The sequence below is a fragment of the Erpetoichthys calabaricus genome, chromosome 5, assembly GCF_900747795.2.
Source record: "Erpetoichthys calabaricus chromosome 5, fErpCal1.3, whole genome shotgun sequence".
NCBI classification, from domain to species: domain Eukaryota; kingdom Metazoa; phylum Chordata; class Cladistia; order Polypteriformes; family Polypteridae; genus Erpetoichthys; species Erpetoichthys calabaricus.
The window spans coordinates 247,713,816-247,734,190 of record NC_041398.2 but is presented as its reverse complement, the minus strand read 5'-3'; the positions used below and the strand labels follow the sequence as shown (position 1 = coordinate 247,734,190).

The 20,375-nt window shown below is 44.0% G+C and overlaps 2 protein-coding genes across 6 annotated transcripts in view; one reads left to right on the top strand and one right to left on the bottom strand.

The window, feature by feature from the left end:
• Positions 1 to 20,375, bottom strand: part of inpp4b (inositol polyphosphate-4-phosphatase type II B) — a 533,162-nt gene that overhangs the window by 69,337 nt on the left and 443,450 nt on the right. For all 5 annotated transcript variants that reach the window (XM_051928128.1, XM_051928130.1, XM_051928129.1 and 2 more), the window contains one exon: positions 10,716 to 10,870. In XM_051928128.1, coding sequence (XP_051784088.1) covers positions 10,716 to 10,870 — 155 coding nt within the window. The remainder of the gene's footprint in view (positions 1 to 10,715; positions 10,871 to 20,375) is intronic.
• Positions 1 to 20,375, top strand: part of LOC114652371 (interleukin-15-like) — a 523,178-nt gene that overhangs the window by 220,455 nt on the left and 282,348 nt on the right. The gene's annotated exons all lie outside the window — the stretch shown is intronic.

Genomic DNA, 20,375 nt, shown 5'->3' with positions numbered 1-20,375 from the left:
TATCTATCTATCTATCTATCTATCTATCTATCTATCTATCTTAGTGTGTAACTAACTGGCCTCAACACAGTGAAAGTGGCTGATCGCTACCGCTCACGTTCCTAACTGGAAGGCATATGATAATCAGGATAGGCCAATATCACACCCTGCAGTACCCCACTGTACATCCCATTCTGAAATGTTCAGTTCAAACAGACAAATTAAATATATACAGTATAAAAAAAACACTATAAGGCAAAATCCGTAAGCAATGAGAACTATAGTATCTATTATATAGTGCCTTTCACTATCTATCTATCTATCTATCTATCTATCTATCTATCTATCTATCTATCTATCTATCTATCTATCTATCTATCTATCTATCTATCTATCTATTTATCTAATAGTACCTTTCACGTCTATCTGTCCATCATATAGTGCCTTTCATATCTATCTATCTATCTATCTATCTATCTATCTATCTATCTATCTATCTATCTATCTATCTATCTATCTATCTATCACACAGAACAAATTTTAATGTTCTAATGTCCTATCCAACTATCATGTTGTATGTTTTACATAGTACCTTTCATTTACATCAGTTATATAATACCTTTTATTTATATTTATATATCTAATATAGTGAATTTAATTTCTATCTACCTATCTATCATATAGTGCCTTTCATATCTATCTATCTATTATATAGTGCCTTTCACTTCTATATATCTGCCTATCATATAGTGCCTTTCATATCTATCTATCTATCTATCTATCTATCTATCTATCTATCTATCTATCTATCTATCTATCTATCTATCTATTATATAGTGTCTTTCACATCTACAGTATCTATCTATATAGAACTATGCTGGCAAGTCGACATGGAGTCGTGTAATTTGACATACACTGTGATTTCTAGTTATGTAATCCAGCATCCTCAGGCGACAAGATAAGATCAGCAACTGCAGTCTTTCATTTTGACATCCCTTCTCACTAGAAGTCACAATGTTGTGTTGTCATGTGATGTTGATGCCAGCTTTACATCATTAGTTTGACAACAAAAGAGCAAAAATATCAGTTTAATAAGTAAAACATGAGAAAAGGCTCCCACCAGCACCAACATACACTCCCATCCTGACAGTAGCCCCTCAACATGGAGACAATGGCGAGATTCGGCCAGATCAGTTCAGATTCTGCTTTACATATCTACTGTGTTATATTAGAGGGGCCAACACTCAGTATCCTTACTGAGGGGGAGTTCCAGCGTCCTGAGTTTTTGTTCACGAGTGACAGAAATAGGGGAATGTGAATCTCAGAATGGATGAATAGTAACTTTCTCAAATTAAATAAAGAAAAAACCGAAATCTTAGTGATTGGCAATAATGGATACAATGAGGCTATTAGAAATAAACTGGATGCATTAGGATTAAAAGTCAAATCGGAGGTAAAAAGCTTAGGGGTAACCGTTGATTGTAATCTGAATTTTAAATCGCATATTAATAAAATCACTAGGACAGCATTTTTTCACCTAAGGAACATAGCAAAAGTTAGACCTCTTATATCATCGAAAGATGCAGAGAAATTAGTTCACGCGTTTGTCTTTAGTCGGCTAGATTACTGTAATGCACTCCTCTCAGGTCTACCCAAAAAAGACATCAATCGTTTGCAGTTAGTGCAGAATGCAGCTGCTAGAATCCTTACCAGGAAAAGAAAATCCGAACACATTTCTCCAGTTTTGATGTCACTACACTGGTTACCTGTGTCATTCAGAATTGACTTTAAAATTCTGCTTATGGTTTATAAAGCTTTAAATAATCTCGCCCCGTCTTATATATCGGACTGTCTGACACCTTATATTCCAAATCGCAACCTCAGATCCTCAACTGAGTGTCTCCTTAGAATTCCAAGAGCAAAACTTAAAAGAAGTGGTGAGGCGGCCTTCTGCTGTTATGCACCTAAAATCTGGAATAGCCTGCCAGTAGGAATTCGCCAGGCTAATACAGTGGAGCACTTTAAAAAACTGCTGAACACATTAAAAAACACATTACTTTAACATGGCCTTCTCATAACTTCACTGTAATTTAATCCTGACACTCTGTATATCCAATTCATTATAATAACTATTCATTCAAAATTTGTACTAACCCCTACTCTCTCTTCTGTTTTCTTTTCCGGTGTCCTATTGGTGGTGGCTTGTGCCACCACCATCTACCCAAAGCACCATGATGTTCCAACAATGATGGATGGATTAAAAGCCAGAAGTCTGTATAACCATCAGCATCAAGTGACTCCGTGAGAACAATAACTACAAAGAGGACTATTTCATTTATGTTAGGTAGAATGCCCAGAGGGGACTGGGCAGTCTCGTGGCCTGAAACCCCTACAGATTTTATTTTTTTCTCCAGCCTTCTGGAGTTTTTTTTTGTTTTTTCTGTCCACCCTGGCCATCGGACCTTACTCCTTATTATGTTAACTAATGTTGTCTTATTTTAATTTCTTATTTGTCTTTTATTCTTCTTTTCTTCATTATGTAAAGCACTTTGAGCTACTTTTTGTATGAAAATGTGCTATAGAAATAAATGTTGTTGTTGTTGTTGTTGAAATCGTGAAGTGGATTGGAGTGCCGGTGGCAGCGTATCTGTGGGCACCATGGTGGTGAAGTATGAAGACAAAGCCCTCGGCTTACTGCTTGATCGACATGCCTGTCCTCACGTGTGGTCATAAGCTGTCCATAATGACCGACAAGATGAGACCGCGAGTACAAGCGACAGAACGGGGTTTCTTCTCAGGGTGGCTGAGCTGATGCTTCATGTCAGAGTGAGAAGCTCCACAATTCGGATCGAGGAGAGCCAGTCGGAGATGATCTGGGCATGTTCTTATGATGCCCGTCCCTCAAGGGAGGTGCCCCCTGAAGCGGCTCCAGGCTCATCCAACTTAATGACAGGAGATTCACGATCAACTTGTTGTTTTATAATTATAATAATAATTATAATTAATTCTAATTCTTTGCATTTATATAGCGCTTTTCTCACTACTCAAAGCGCTTAGCAATTGCAGGTTAAGGTCCTCGCTCAAGGGCCCAACAGAGCAGAGTCCCTTTTGGCATTTTACAGGAACCTTCCGATTGCCAGTGCAGATCCCTCGCCTCTGAGCCACCACGACTTTTGTTGTCAGTGAATCACATGAACCGATGTGTGAGCACAAACGTATCAATTTAGTGGAGCGCCTGCGTCTGTGTGCCTCCTGTGTCAAGTCATCATCAACATCTTTTTGTTCAAAGTGCACGAGGACCACCTGAACCGCGAGTCTCAGCTCTTTTGATTTGTGAAGAAATGTTAAATGTGTTATCATGCATTGTGTATGGAAACAGGACAATAACCTATGAATTATCATATTAAATATACTATAAGAATTCTATACAATTACAAACAATGATATTATTTATGCACACACAAACACATGCTGTATATCAAAATAATACACAAATGATCAACTTATATATTTGTGGTACGATCAGAGAGGACAAGGACTTCCCACCCAGAGCTCCCGCATACGGCAGATGGTAAAGAAATCAAAAGAATCGATTCACTTAAATGGAAACTTCGAAAGAATCAAATCAGCAAAGTGAATCATGCAGAGACCCTGCAGCAGGCCCGGGACCCCTTGGGAATCCCTAGAAATTCATTCACCAGGAAGAAGTGGAATCTGCAGCTGTGGACAGGAACATCTGGGCTGACCTACTGGGCCTGCTCTGCCACCTGAGATGGGTATGAAGTTGCATGGCAGGACTCAGAAGGGACGACTAGCGGCTTTACTTTGAGATTTTTGTTTCCTACTCTTCTGTCAAGTGTGTTATTTTAACTCGAGTGTCACTCGTGTGGTCCGTTTCACTCAGCTAAAGGATGACCTGGCAGAACATGCGGCACTGAATGACGGAGCGTAAATAACAGGAAGCACTGAGCAAACTGACACGAGGAGCCAGGAAGTGCAAACTAAAGTAGACATCCAGAAACACTTATGAGAAAAATAACAAAGTGAAATCAAAGAATTTTAATGTGAAACATCACTTCTTCTGTGCTCTGCTCATGGATTTGTTCAGGGCCACACGGAGGTGGAAACTCAATAGCTGTGGGACTTCGGAATGAGGGGAGAGGGGGTCTCAAGTTCAGTCCTGGCGCAGGACTGTCTAACCAACATCATAGGCCCCCCGGGGCAAAGTAGTGCACTGATAGTAAAAACAGAAACATACGCGAGCATCAGAAACATTGTGGACCCCTGTGCACCTGTGGCCAGTGTCCATATATTAAGATGGCCCTGGCCCACCCTAAGGCTGCAAGTTTTCATTCCAAACATTTTCAGAAATCAATAGGCCACTCCATCCCTCCGTCCATTTACTTTCCCAAGCCTCTTATCCTTGAGTGGGGTCACCCCAAGTGGGACTCGGGCTCAGAATTCTGAGCTATTACAGTTAACCCCGAGTCAGGCCTTGGGTGACGTGTAATGAATGAGACGCTTTACAGTGTTGAGCACAGAAAACAATCAGGACATGAATTCTGCTGCCATCTAGTGGATGAAATAATGTCATGCGGCTGAAAAAAACAAAAACAAAACACGAATATATGTATACCTTCTGCCACCCTTTGGTAACTCTAAGGTAACTCATTAATATTCATGAGCCGTCTGGTAACTCTAAGGTAACTCTTTAATATTCAGGAGCTGTTTGGTAACACTAAGGTAACTCATTAATATTCATGAGCCGTCTGGTAACTCTAAGGTATCTCATTAATATTCATGAGCCATTTGGTAACACTAAGGTAACTCATTAATATTCATGAGCCGTCTGGTAACTCTATGGTATCTCATTAATATTCAGGAGCCGTTTTATAACTCTACGGTAACTCATTAATTTTCACGAGCCTTTTGGTAACGCTAAGGTATCTCATTAATATTCATGATCCGTTTGGTAACACTAAGGTATCTCATTAATATTCATGAGCCGTTTTATAACTCTAAGGTAACTCTTTAATATTCAGGAGCCATCTGGTGACTCTAAGGTAACTCATTAATATTCAGGAGCCTTTTGGTAACTCTAATGTAACTCATTAATAGTCATGATCTGTTTGTTAACACTAAGGTATGTCATTAATATTCATGAGCCGTTTTATAACTCTAAGGTAACTCATTAATATTCATGAGTCGTCTGGTAACTCTAAGGTATCTCATTAATATTCATGAGCCTTTCGGTAACGCTAAGGTAACTAATTAATATTCATGATCCGTTTGGTAACACTAAGGTATCTCATTAATATTCATGAGCCATTTTATAACTCTAAGGTAACTCATTAATATTCAGGAGCCTTTTGGTAACTCTAAGGTAACTCATTAATATTCATGAGCCGTCTGGTAACTCTATGGTATCTCATTAATATTCATGAGCCTTTTGGTAACGCTAAGGTAACTAATTAATATTCATGAGCTGTCTGGTAACTCTATGGTATCTCATTAATATTCATGAGCCATTTTATAACTTTAAGGTAACTCTTTAATATTCATGAGCCAACTGGTGACTCGAAGGTAACTCATTAATAGTCATGATCTGTTTGGTAACACTAAGGTAACTCATTAATATTCATGAGTTGGGTGGAGCCTCCAACAAAAAAAAAACACAATGGCAAAAAAAAAAAAGCTGTAAAGGCAGTTGTAGAACAAACTGAATGATGACGTGAATTGGCCATTAGACGCCAACATGAACAACGATAACTGACGCATGATACTGCGCTGTATGACCAAACTGCCATGATATGCCCGTGTAAATTAGATGCCTGAAGCTTCACTGTGGTGCGACAGTAGCTATGTGACAAAAAGGAAAAATAATTGAGATCGAGTCCAGGGACAAGTGAGATGTTAGCCACCTGAGCCCTTTCACAATATGCCAACTGTGGGTGTTTGGGTCAGTTTGGGTCACTACGCCTGGCGCTGTGGTGGGCTTTAGTAACACAAGGGGCGCATCAATCGCAAGGGTCAGGCACTGACGTGTGCAAACAACAGAGAAACATACATGAGAAGAAACTTGCGCCTACTGTCACGATTGTGACATCGAGCTGCGCGTTGGTGATTGGTTCAAAACGTGTCACACGGAGGACGTGTTCTGAACCTGCAACAGCACAGCACTGGACACTCGACTGACCTCTTCTACTGCATTTATCTTAATGTTTTTGTATTTTCACGTTTCTGTTACACATAACAAGATTTTTTTTCTTGCTCAAAAAATATGACAGCGTCATTTTTGGTTTATTTTTTTCCGGGCATAAACAGAACGCTAAAGAGGCTACGGGTGTAAACTGCACCGAGAAATGTGAATGATAAAGAAAACGATAAAAGATCATCAAGAATGGTAAACATCCAAAATATCCATCCATCCATTATCTAACCCGCCTATATATCCTAACGACAGGGTCACGGGGGTCTGCTGGAGCCAATCCCCGCCAACACAGGGTGCAAGACAGGAAACAAACCCCGGGCAGGGCGCCAGCCCACCACAATCCAAAATATCACAGCATGCAATTAGATGAAGAAAACAGAATAAAGACTGGCTAATCAAACAATTAGAGACCCTCACTGCAGCCACAGGGGGGCACCTGAACTGCATTTGAGAAGAGCTGACCTGGAGGGTCCTTTACTGAGGACGAGACCCGAGGGGGTGCAAACAAATGACTTAGAGGGTCCTTAATTGAGGACAACACCCAAGGAACCACAAATGAAAGACATGGAAGGTCCTTTACTGAGAGGGTGCAAATGAACAAAGTCTGCACGTTAACAGGTTTTCAGGCGCAGGTTTAAGAACATAAAAAGCAGACCCCACCACTGGAGCCGTGCAAGTTCAGTAGTTGGTATGTGTGGCGCCAGTCAATGCTATTTAAAGAATGAAACTTTGTGACGTGCGTGCGATTTGTGCTCATTGAAGGAAACACAACTTCCCAGAAAGGATGACATTTGATGAGTGCGCCATTTACGCAACAAGCATGAAAAGAAAAGGTGCCCTCAGCGAGCAGATTCCATTCCGATTGAGATCCTAATCTCAGAATTATTATAGAGCGGGTGTGACACGCCGGTGTCAGCAAACTGGGCTGGCATGGGCGAGTGCAGGTGTGCGTGAGTCTAAAAGTGTCATGTGATGGAATGGCGCATACCCTGCAGGGTGTCCCATTTTATAGAACGAGAACATCACTTGAAATGCACCCTGAGGGACTCAGAGCAGCGGAGGTGTGTTTAAAATGTGCCTAGCAATGGACTGGCACTCCCTAAATGATTGACCCATTATGGCTGGCAAGTGGAATGAAAGCATTAATTAGCTGAGATCTTACTCTATATGTCATCTTAAACTGGGTGTGTGACATGTCGGTGTCTCTAAACTGGGCCAGTGCGAATGAGTGCAGGTGTGTGTGTGTCTAAAAGTGTCAAGTACTGAAATGGCACTCACTCCAGGGTGACCCATTTTGGCTGGTAAAAGGAATGAGGACATCAGCTGGTCACATGCAACTGGAGGGGCTGTCCCTACTCTTGTAGTTTAAGGGAGCCACCAGGAAGAGAAAGTGAGGCAGTCAGAGTGTGGACGTGTATCTACCAGTGTGATGGCGCCCCCTACAGGGTGGGTGGGGTAGGCAGGAGTAGATCACCCTCCAATGGAGTTGAATTATAGCAATTCTGTGGAGAAAAAGCAGGGCTCACATTTCTCCACAGTGCTGCCAGTGACTGATCTCCTTCTAGAACATACGAAATCTGACAAATGAGAGGAGACCCTTCAATCCATCAAGCCCGTTTGTTTAGCTAATAGCTAAGACGTCCCAACCTCTCATCCCTAACCCTAACCCAACCTCTCATCCAGATTCTACACGAAGGTCGTCGAAGTTTCTGTTGACACCGACGGTGGCACAATCAAGAATGAAGTTTAGAGGACAATTACTTTTTCACACGTGCGATGCCGGTGTTGCCGAACTTTGTTGTCCTTCAGTAATTCAAACAATCATCTAAAAACTGTGCGTTGTGTCTCCTCGGGTTGTCTTTTTGTATTTTACTGAATATGTTCAGGAGATCAGGAACGATTCCGTGTTCAGGAAAAGCAAAAAGAGTGGAAAAGAGGAGGGGGCAAATACTTTTTCACAGGACTGTATATAAACCGAACATTTTGCAAAGTGTATTATTTGGAACACGTGTTAAAAAAAAATACACAACAAGTATAATCTTTAAAATTGGGAGCATCGTCAGGTTGTGTCAGCCCCAGTGTTATTTATTCACGTTTTTTAAAACAGACCCACGTAGGAGAGAATTACTTTCTTTAATTTATGATTTTCCTCCATTCGTTTCCCTTCCTGTGACTTTTTCCTAATTATTATTATAACAGATGTGTCAGTTTTTAAATCCAGTGGTGCCTCTTAGGGGTTTGCTTTGTCACACACCATAAGCAGTGAAGTGACACCGGGCTGTCGGCTGTGGACTACACATTGGGACATGCTGCCATCTAGTGGAAGGTTCTATAACAGCACACGGCACCAGAAATCAGCTTGTGGTTCACCTCACATCACAGGTTCAGTGCTCTTTTGCCACTGGTGCCTTGTCGCTCTCGTCTCATTCCGGCATCCTCTCATTCATTTGTGCCACTTTATGGTCAGTTTGGATCTAATATGGATGCCAGTGTTTCAACAGGTGCAACAAGTCAGCACATGGCCATGCCATCTCCCACTGACAAATATTGGGTCGTCACGAAGACCTTTAAACGTGGCACTGTCCTAGAATGCCATCTTTGCCACAAGTCAGTATGTGAAATCTCTGCTCTGCTAGACGGGCCCCGGTCACCTGGAAGATCTGCCATTGTGAAGTGGACATGTTGAGGAGCAACAGCAGCTCCATTGAGAAGTGACAGACCACCCAAACGCACAGATCAGGGTGCTAAAGAGCAGAAAAATGGTCTCTCTAATCTGTGGCATCACTCACAACTGCCTTTGGAAGCAACATGAGCACAAGACCTGTGCGTCAGGAGCTTCATGTAATGAGATTTTACAGCCGGGGTCAGCTGGTGTGGCGCAAAGCACGCCACCCACCATTGGACTCTGGAGAAGTGCAAGCGCAGTGATAAATCACAATCCACTATCTGGCAAGTCTGATGGACCGGTCTGGGTTTGGTGGACGTCTGGAACGCTACCATCTGGACTACAAAGTGCCACTGCGTATGGAATTTGGTGCTTTGTGTGTGTCACATGTGGGTATATGGGGGCAGCTAAAGGGCTCGAATGAGGGAAATTCTGTGCCAGACCAGAGGGGGGCAGAGGGCATTAACCCTTTCTCTGCCGACCATTCTCGGGAAATTCCGCCTGACATCACTTCCGGCGCCAACCCCGACGACGTCACTACTGTGAATTTCCCCTTGGGATTAATAAAGTATCTATCTATCTATCTATCTATCTATCTATCTATCTATCTATCTATCTATCTATCTATCTATCTATCTATCTATCTATCTATCTATCTATCTATCTATCTATCTATCTATCTATCTATCATATAGTGCCTTTCACATCTATCTATCTATCTACAACCTCTGCCTATCCTTAAACACCAGCATTTTCCACCTATGCACCAGTTCCGTTTTGAACTCCATGAAACCAGTTGCTTTATTTTGTCCACAACCACCTGCAGTACCCGGAGGTGACTACCCCTAAACCTTTTTGCGACTCCTCCTTTGTGTTCTTGTTGTGACAAGGGCTAATGGAAGGGTTTGGACTAGGCCCCTTGTCCCATAGGGTTTAGGACTAGGCCAAGTTCTGTTCTAAATCCTGGCTCCAGCAGTTCCAGTGAAGGCTACTTGACCTTTGAGATAACTGGCAAGAGTTTGTCAAAGACCCTTTTTTTTTCCTCCTCTTTCGGCCTGAGTGCCCCACCTGCCCACAAAGTCAGGTCCATAAAGATATGGAGGAACTCGAATGGCTCGCTCAGAGCCCTGACCTCAACCCCACTGAATGCCTTTGGAATGAACTGGAACAGCGACTGCCAGCCAGGTCTTCTCGTCCAACCTGAGCTCACAGATGGTCTTTTGGCTGGAGGGGCACAAATTCCCACAGACATGTCACCCCCGAATCTTGTGGTAAGTGGAGTACAAGCTCTTTTAAGGGGGTCAACTCCATTATTAATGCCCATGGCTTTGGAATGGGATGCCCAACAAGTTCATATTGGTGCGACAGTCAGGTGCCCACAAACGTTTGGCCATATAGTGCAGTACCTTGAAGTCTAATTGTGTGTAAGTAGGCCACCTCACTTTTGGACAGAGGATTGAAGGCTCTTCAGTCCTATTAAAGACAAGATAAAGACACCACGTGTCCCCCTGACCATTTAATTCAAGTACAGACAAAATGTGACCTTTCAGCAAGACGACAACAGTGGGCGACCCACCAGACTGCCCTCCAGAGCCAAGGCCGAGTATGGCAGTCGTCATTCACCATGCCAGTGTGACAGGAACATCTTGAAAGAATTCTTCCTCCTGAATCTGCGCCCACATGATGGAAATGACTCAGAAGGACAGATCAAGGGAAAACAGTGACGGGGATCTAAAGACTTGGCATCCTCCATGGCTCCACTCACAGAAAGGAAGGCGCGATGAGGTATGCGAGGCGAATGTGGGCATGAAGGACCATCATGCAGCAGCCAGATGTAAGCACGGGGAGGGAGCGACTTACCTGCGCATGCAGTCGAGGGCGCGGATGAAGTGGTCCCGGTGCAGGTTGTGCTCGTCTCTCAGCAGGGTGCACTGCTCCAGCGTCACCGACATCGACGTTCTGTCTTTGGCACTTTTACAGCTGGTAAAGCGGATCCCGTTCAGTCTCCGGCAGATCTGCAAACACAAAAGAGCTGCAATGACGATGGACGATTGTGACAACTTGTCCAGTCTGCAGAAACGAAGGATTTAAAAACATTTACAAAACGGAAAGGGGCATTGGATTGGTATGGATTGGAAATTTCAGACAAAACGAAAAGAATAAATTAATACGGAGATGAATAAATAAATGTCCTGTGCAATGAGACAATCGATTCCATCCACCTTTATTAAAAGATAAATATTTGTGTGTCTATCTCCGTGTCCATCTGGTTACTATGTCCCTGACATTCCAACAGATGGCGCAAATCAAACATTTCTAGTAATAAAATGCATTACGCAGCACGGTGGCACAGTGGGTAGCACTGCTGTCTCGCAGTTAGGAGATCCGGGTTAGCCTCCCGGGTCCTCCCTATGTGGAGTTTGCATGTTCTCCCCGTGTCTGCGTGGGTTTCCTCCGGTTTCCTCCCACAGTCGAAAGACCTGCAGGTTAGGTGGATTGGCGATTCTAAATTGTCCCTAGTGTGTGCTTGGTGTGTGTGTGTGTGTTTGTGCGCGCCCCGCGGTGGGCTGGCGCCCTGCCCGGGCTTTGTTTCCTGCCTTGCATCCTGCGTTGGCTGGGATTGGCTCCAGCAGACCCCCATGACCCTGTAGTTAGGATATAGCGGGTTGGATAATGGATGGATGGAAAATGCATTGCAATTGTCAATCCAACAGATGGCGTAAAGCAAACATTTGTAGTAATAAAATGCATTGCATGTACCATTCCAACAGATGGCTCTTAAGAAACATTTGTAATTATAAACTGCATTGCATTTAACATTCCAACAGATGGCGCATCAGAAGCATTTGTAGTAATAAAATGCATTTGCATTTGTCATTCCAATAGATGGAGCATCACAAACATTTGTAGTAATAAAATGCATTGCATGTGTCATTCCAACAGATGGAGCATCACAAACATCTATAGTAATAAAATGCATTGCATTTGTCATTCCAACAGATGGCTCTTAAGAAACATTTGTAATTATAAACTGCATTGCATTTAACATTCCAACAGATGGCGCATCAGATGCATTTGTAGTAATAAAATGCATTTGCATTTGTCATTCCAATAGATGGAGCATCACAAACATTTGTAGTAATAAAATGCATTGCATGTGTCATTCCAACAGATGGAGCATCACAAACATCTATAGTAATAAAATGCATTGCATTTGTCATTCCAACAGATGGCTCTTAAGAAACATTTGTAATTATAAACTGCATTGCATTTAACATTCCAACAGATGGCGCATCAGATGCATTTGTAGTAATAAAAATGCATTTGCATTTGTCATTCCAATAGATGGAGCATCACAAACATTTGTAGTAATAAAATGCATTGCATGTGTCATTCCAACAGATGGAGCATCACAAACATCTATAGTAATAAAATGCATTTGCATTTGTCATTCCAACAGATGAAGTATCACAAACATTAAAACTGCTTTTACGAATCCCATACTAAATGGCATATATGGGAGCCTGCACTGATACAGCGCATTGCCGCACCCACCACACAACGAACCACCTCAAGATCCCAAATTAGGACCTGAGCGCAGCTGTGCAATGGGTGACACCTCAGTTCCACATTAGTTTGAATGGGATGGAACAGTGTGAGCTTTTTTTTTTTTTTTACAGTATTGAGCAGCGCGTCTTGTCTTCATGGTATGGACCTACTGGGTCACCAATTTGTTTAAGCGACATCAGAATCAACTGGATGATCGATCGCGAGGTAACGGAAGGTGACTTCCAGCAAGACGGAGCAACGTGTCACACATTGGCAAGGAGCATGGCAGGAATGGAGTCCTTCTTCGGCAACTGGGTGAAACTGCTGCTATTCCCCAACCCCGAGACATTTCTCAGGGATAGAGTTGTGGACAGACATAAGGCAGGAGATGGAGACCAAAACATCTCAAAGGCTTCATCAATCCCAAGGAGTCCATCATAAAGAAGTGTTTGGTACGACTAGGACCCTCCAAACTGGATGGAAGAGCAAGAAGGAAACTGGTAAGAGAGGCTACCAAGAGGTCAAAGGGCACTTTGAAGGAGTTATAGGATTTGATGGCAAAGAGTGGTCATTGAGTACATGTGACAACAATTTGACAAGCGCTCTACCATTGTGGCTTGTTCGGGAGGGTCGCACTTCTCAAGAAAGGCCACATTAAGGCTCGTTTGAGCTTTGCCACCTTCAAGATTCTCATGCCAAGTGGAAAAAGGTCTTATGGTCAGATGAGACCAAAATCAAATTATTTGGCCTCAACACCAAATGGTCCACCAATGCAGCTCACCATCCACAACACACCATACCTACAGTGCAGCATGGAGGGGGCAGAATCCTGTTGTGGGGGGCCTGGGGCTCTCGTTAGGGTAGAAGGAAAAATGGATGGAGCAAAATCCCATCAAATTCTTGAGGAAAACCTGCTACCCTCTGCCAGAAAGTTGAAGATGGGCAGAATGTTCACCTCTCAACACGACAACGACCCGAAGCACTCAGCAAAATGGACCACCCAGTGGCTGAAGGAGAAAAAAGTGAATGTCCTGGTGTGGCCAGACAGAGCCCAGACCTAAATCACAGTGAAAATCTGTGGAAAGATCTGAAGATAACAGACCACCAACGCTCACCATCCAATGTGACCGAACTTGAACAGTTAAACTGTAAAGAAGAGTGGGGGGCAAATATTGAGGGGGCTCAGTCTAGGTGTGCAAAGCTGATAGAGAAGAATCAACAGAGTCAAGGCTGTCATTAAAGCAAAAGGGGGGGGGGTCAACAAAATGACACTGACACTGGGGGGGGGGGGGGGGGGTGATCCTTTATTAATCTCAGGATTTCTTGTTTTTGATTTTTGATCATTTTTCTGAACTGTAGCTGTGATTTCTTTCACTTGGATGTTAGAGGTGGCATTGAGGAAGTAAAGCTGGGAAGAAATATTAGTTTGTGTGTTTACATTTAAGGCTGTGAAGCAAAACAAAATGGGGATATTTCAAAGGGGGGGGTTCTTTTCTATACCCACTGTAGGTGAAATATTTTATGTACTACAGACAGGTGTAAACAGGTGACATGTACATAAAGTGCAGTCAGAGGTTACTGATAATTAGAAAGGTCAGCCATTGAGTGTTTAGGTTTGAGAGTTCACAGCGGTGATGGTGAAACTGTCCCTGGCAGAAGGAGGGTACACGGTCCATGGTTTGGGCTGTGAGGCCTCCTCGATGATGCCTGTCACAGACGCCGTGCGTGCTGCAGGCCCATGATGGTCGGCAGAGGGATGCCAATGACATCCTGGGCGGTTTTCACCACCTGTTGCAGGGCCTTCCTGTCTGTCAGCTACACGGTAGTGCGGTCTGTCAATCTGCTCTCGACAGCACAGAATCTGACGAGACAGGCAGGCTTTCTTCAGCCTCCGCAGAAGGTAAAGTCGCTGGAAGTATTTATTGTCCCAGAAAGAGATGTGGACATTTGAAGCCGGACTCACACTCCGCCTCAGCCCCATTATATTGGACGGGAGTGCGTCCGCTGCTTTAAGATTTCCGGTGATTCTCAATGAGCTCTTTGGTCTTTTTGGTGTTGCACACCATGTTGCCATGTTACCGATCTGTCCTGTTACTGTGGTGTCGTCTGCACATTTTATGATGGGAATCGGAGCCATATAAAGAGACACAGTTATGGGTCAAGAGAGGGCTGAGCACACAGACGTGTGGAGCACCGGTAGTCAGGATCAGAGATATTGTAGAGGATGTCGGGTTGTTTAACGTGACAGACTGGGGTCTGTTGGTTAGAAGGTCCAGCGTCCAATAACAAGGAGAGAGGCTGATGCCGAGGTTGCGGAGTTTGGTTACCTGATTGTGGAGGGGATGTCAACAGTGTTAAAAGTGTATCATTACATGTCACCCCAAGTCTGACTCGTAATTGCATAGAAATCCATGCCCAACTCATGCTCAGGGTTAAAGCTTAGAAGGGTAAAAGGTATGAGGGGCACTGCCCCGCCATGCCCCAGCAGATGGTGCTGTTGAGCAGGGAGAACGAGACTTGCAAATGGTAGTCATGTCGACTGTACGTCTTTCTTGTTTGGTCGATACATTTCACTGCTCATCCAAGCAGCTTCGTCAGTCTGAGGACTGTTGTTAGAGACCACAATTGTACCCTCCAGGTTAGTTCCACTTCCCACCGGCCCTGATTAGGCCCGTTGAGTAAAAACAAAGGAAGGGGGAGGTGTGGGCACATTTTGACAGCCCCTCCTACCCCCATAGAGTGGCTCACTAGGAGTGGTCCACCTGGTGGAGGTGTGATTTCCCTGGGGATGGATGAAAGGGCAGCATGATAAACTGAAGACAGGTTACGCCTAAGGCCTCCACCTCTGTTGAGTGAGGGGTTGTTGATTTGCACATGCAGAGCTTCCCTCAGTGCTCTCTCAATCCACTTGTCTTCTCTATCCAATATCTGGACGTTAATGTCCTTCAAAAAATGGAGGTACACAGATGATTCCGGCCCCGAGGTGTTACTCCCCTTCTGTGCTGGGCCATCCTTCTGTGTGGAGTTTCTCCAATGTACAGTTCGGGACACATTGCTACATTGAATGTCATATACTATATCACTCTTCTTCTGTTTTGGTATCCAGTGTTTGGGGTGGACGAGTCTCTGTCTCAGTGTGTTAGTGGGTTTGATGTGGACAGGTATGTGGTGTTTTCCAAAACACCAGCCATGTATGGAATAACCAGGTTCTTCCGTTGGTCCTGGGACTCTGACTGTACCGTTGTCCTTTTTTTCTGGAACAAGATCCTGCCTTGTTAAAGGCCCACTTGGGATATCCGCCGCTCTTAAGGGCTGTCTTCAGATGCCTGTTCTCCTTCTTCTTAGCTGCTGTGGAAGTGGGGATGTTCTCTGCTCGTTGGTGTAGAGTCCTGATGACTCCCAGTTTGTGTTGTAGTGGGTGATGTGAGTCAAACCAAAGATACTGGTCAGTGTGGGTGGGCTTTCTGTAGATTCCTATTTCTAGCTTTCCCTCAGTCCCAATGATGACTGCACAATCCAGGAAAGCCAGCCGGTTATCCTTGGAGTCTTCCCTGGTGTCCACTGAGTTAATGTGGTCTGTAAAAGCCTGTACCTCCCGGATCTTGATCTCAACGAGCCTAATCAGGGCAGGTGGGAAGTGAAACTAACCTGGAGGGTACAACTGTGGTCTCTAACAACAGTCCTCAGACTGACGAAGCTGCTTGGATGAGCAGTGAAATGGAACAAGAAAGACGTCCAGTCACCATGACTACCAGATACTCAAGTGCTCTTGTAAGCCTCGTTCTCCCTGCTCAACAGCACCATCTGCTGGGGCATGGTGGGGCAGTGCCCCTCATACCTTTTATCCTTCTTAGCTTTAACCCTGAGCGTGAGTTGGGCTTGGATTTCTATGCAATTACGGTGAGCCCCGAGTCAAACTCAGAAAGAAGTCCAGTCGCCATCACTCAACTACCAGATAATTTCACCTGGATGACTGAGAATCCATCCATCCATTATCCAACCCGCTATATCCTAACTACAGGGTCACGGGGGTCTGCTGCAGCCAATCCCAGCCAACACAGGGCACAAGGCAGGAAACAAACCCCGGGCAGGGCGCCAGCCCACCGCAGGGCACACACACACCCACAAGGCAGGAAACAAACCGCGGGCAGAGCGCCAGCCCACCGCAGGGCACACACACACACACACCAAGCACACATTAGGGGACAATTCAGAATCGCCAATGCACCTAACCTGCTTCACAGACAAGAGCACTTGAAGCTGGAGTTGCTACTAAAGGGGCTTGTACAATACTGAAGGAAGGGTCGGAATCCATATTACTAACCGAGAATGGTAAACCAGAAGGCACGGACCCAGGTACACGGCGATGGATGCAGGAGACATAGTGCGCAGGCGCCTACAGCGCACGTCTCATAAACCGCAAGCGAAGTCTGATCCACTGCGAATGAAGGAGTCACGGCTCCAAAACGAAATAGCTCAACTAACGCCACACAGAAAAGAGGATTCTGCACTGCACCCCAGAGTCAAACGGAAGACACTACGGAGTCCACAAAGGTCCACAAAGATAGTACGGAAGGCGCGAGAAAGTACGAAAGGCGCATGCGCCTACAACGCGCTTCTGAACTAAACGTCCACACTACACAGCGTGGTCCGGGTAATAAGAATAAACAAACTCTCCGTATTAAACGTTCGGCATCCTCACACGTCCAGACCATATAGCATATGTGAATCACATTACAGTGATGCATTATTAACAGTACAACCACAGAAAATGCTCCGTATTAACAGTAAGTGCAATTATCCATATTACTAACGGTAGACAACGGATAACTAATGGAGTCACGGTCACGGCTCCAAAACGATCCAGCTCAACTAACGGAGCTACAAAAACGAGCCCGTATGGATAAAATCATTAAAGGTGGGCGCCTACAACGCACGTCTAAAACCTTCGAAGCAAAACTGTCTCGGCTCCAAAACCAAACAGCTCGACTAACGGAGCTACAAACACGAGCCCGCATGGACAAATACAATGACCATAGACGCCTACAACGCACATCTGAAACTGCGGAAGCAAAGCAGGCACGGGTTTAAAACTAAACACCACAACTGATGGAGATACACACATGAGCCCGCCTGGATAAAATCAATGAACGCAGGCGCCTACAACGCGACTCTCAAACAGCAGAGGCAATACATAAACGGCAAAGAAAGGAACGACAAACAGCCGCTAAACAATTCCGCCAATTAGCTGACAACGCATTCTGTAATGAGTCCACTATTACTGAACATTCATTAGGATTAATGAATATCATTTGCCGTCATTGTCATTCACTTAACTTCCCTGAAGAAACAACTGGCACTACAACTAATGAGTTTACACATTGTTGTCACAAGGGTCAGGTTGGACTGCCTCCTTTAGATGAATATCCTGAATATCTACGGATGTTTCTAACTAACAATGTACCTGAAAGTAAAAACTTTATGGACTGCATTAGATCCTACAATAGTTCATTTGCTTTTGCATCTACCGGGGTAAATATCAGGCCACCAGCTGGCAATGGCAGACCCTTCCTGAAAACAAGCAATACACAGAGCTGATAATGAGAAACGTCGCTGAAGTCATAAACAGTCACCCATTAGCTAAGTCTACAAAGGTACTTACAGGATCACATTCTAACAATACTGTTTTGATTCCTACAGTTGACCTTCCAAGTTCTGACCTGGAATTACCTTTTACACTTAAACGACGCCAATTTCCCATTAAACCTGCATTTGCCATGACAATCAACAAATCCCAAGGACAAACCATGGACAGAGTTGGCATATACCTCTCTGAGCCTGTACTTGGACATGGACAACTTTATGTAGCCTTCTCAAGAGTTTGGCGTTCATCTGACATTAAAGTTAAAGTTGTAGATACTCCATACCAAGGAAAACTCATTCAAGGACAACGCACCATCTTTACTACAAATGTTGTGTATAAAGAGATGTTTCAATAAATCTTTCTAATGTGCCATGCTATGGGTTCTTTACTTCCTTTGTTCGTCATCTACACCTTTACACTCCAATATATCTCATACATACATCAATGTATTTCGGGTTACCCAACACCAGGGGTTGGCGAGCGAAGTGAGCAGGGGGCAAAGCCCCCTAGTATTTCTAGGAATGACGAGATTTCAGTTTTTGAAGTTTAATCAATTTGCAAATATTTCTGAAAAGATGTTTACACTTGTTGTAATTTTTGGTTTTAGTATTTTTTTTTTTGCATTGTGCCACACGTCCCGTGACCGTGAAATATTCATGACCGCGCTGGGACGATCATGTGATCGATTTCCCGTCAACTGCCTTCAGCGGAGCTTCTGTGCATTCCTATTGGTCAGGAGTCTCGTCACCAGGGGTCAAGCTAACTGCCTCTGGGGGTTAAATATGGCTGGTATCCAGTGTCCCTTAATGGATAATCACAACAAAATAAAGCAACGTCGTGGTTATCATTTAGTGGGGGGCATACCAGAAGAAAATTGGGCTTTTTCATTTTTGTTACCTTGATTTCTGTTTTTTTTTTTTGGTTACCATCATCAGCGTCCGTTGATAAAATGTCCTTATCAACGTTTTGATCTTTTTTGGGTTTGATAGGCAAAAATGGCAAATGTGTCCATGTCAAATGCACAGAAAGTGAAGGGGGGCCAAAGACCCCAATGCCAATGACACTGACTGAGCTTTAATCTCAATTAGGGAGACCCCGTGGCCCACTCGGAACAATCCCCCCAACGGAGCTCACAGATGTAGACCACCGTGATTGTCCAATTTGCATAAAAAAGTACAATAATGGGCCCGCTCGGCAAATTAGCCTTGAAACAGATGGATACGCGCAAACGCAGCTTCATTCGTCACTTGTAAATTAAAACCGATATTTGCTTACGGGATCTTTTTGGGGAGTGGGGGGGGGGGGGGGGGGGGGGGGTGAGGTCCCCTGGTGTGGAACAAAGTGGCAATGCAGAACGCCCACGAGGAGGGTCGGCAGGGTGACATTAATTCCAGTCAAAAGCGGATTTATTCCGGTGGGTTTTGGAGTTAAATGACTTCATTTGTATTTCAAATGCTGGTTAAAAAAAAAAGAAGAAGAAGAAGGTGGGACTGACATCATTTATTAAGGACGATTCTTTGCGTGTACTTTAAGCCGTCGTTTTTTAATTTCATATTTGCCAACGAGATTTATGTTTTGAAGAAAAAAAAAAAAGTAGGACCCCATCTGTTAATGTGCTTTTAAATACTGGGCCTCTCATGATTTAAAAAAAATGTACGAAACCCCCCCAGGAATGCTGCACTGCACCTCTTCCATTGGTCTTATGTATATTATATACAGTGCATCCAGAAAGTATTCACAGAGCTTCATCACTTTCTCCACATTTTGTTGTGTTACAGCCTTATTCCAAAATGGATTCAATTCATTTTTTTCTTCAGAATTCTACACACAACACCCCATAATGACAACATGAAAAAAGTTTACTTGAGGTTTTTGCAAATTTATAAAAAATAAAAAAAAACTGAGAAATCCCATGTCCATAAGTATTCACAGCCTTTGCTCAATACTTTGTCGATGCCCCTTTGGCAGCAATTCCAGCCTCAAGTCTTTTTGAATATGATGCCACAAGCTTGGCACACCTATCCTTGGCCAGTTTGGCCCATTCCTCTTTGCAGCACCTCTCAAGCTCCATCAGGTTGGATGGGAAGCGTCGGTGCACAGCCATTTTAAGATCTCTCCAGAGATGTTCAATCGGATTCAAGTCTGGGCTCTGGCTGGGCCACTCAAGGACATTCACAGAGTTGTCCTGAAGCCACTCCTTTGATATCTTGGCTGTGTGCTTAGGGTCGTTGTCCTGCTGAAAGATGAACCGTCGCCCCAGTCTGAGGGTCAAGAGCGCTCTGGAGCAGGTTTTCATCCAGGATGTCTCTGTACATTGCTGCAGTCAT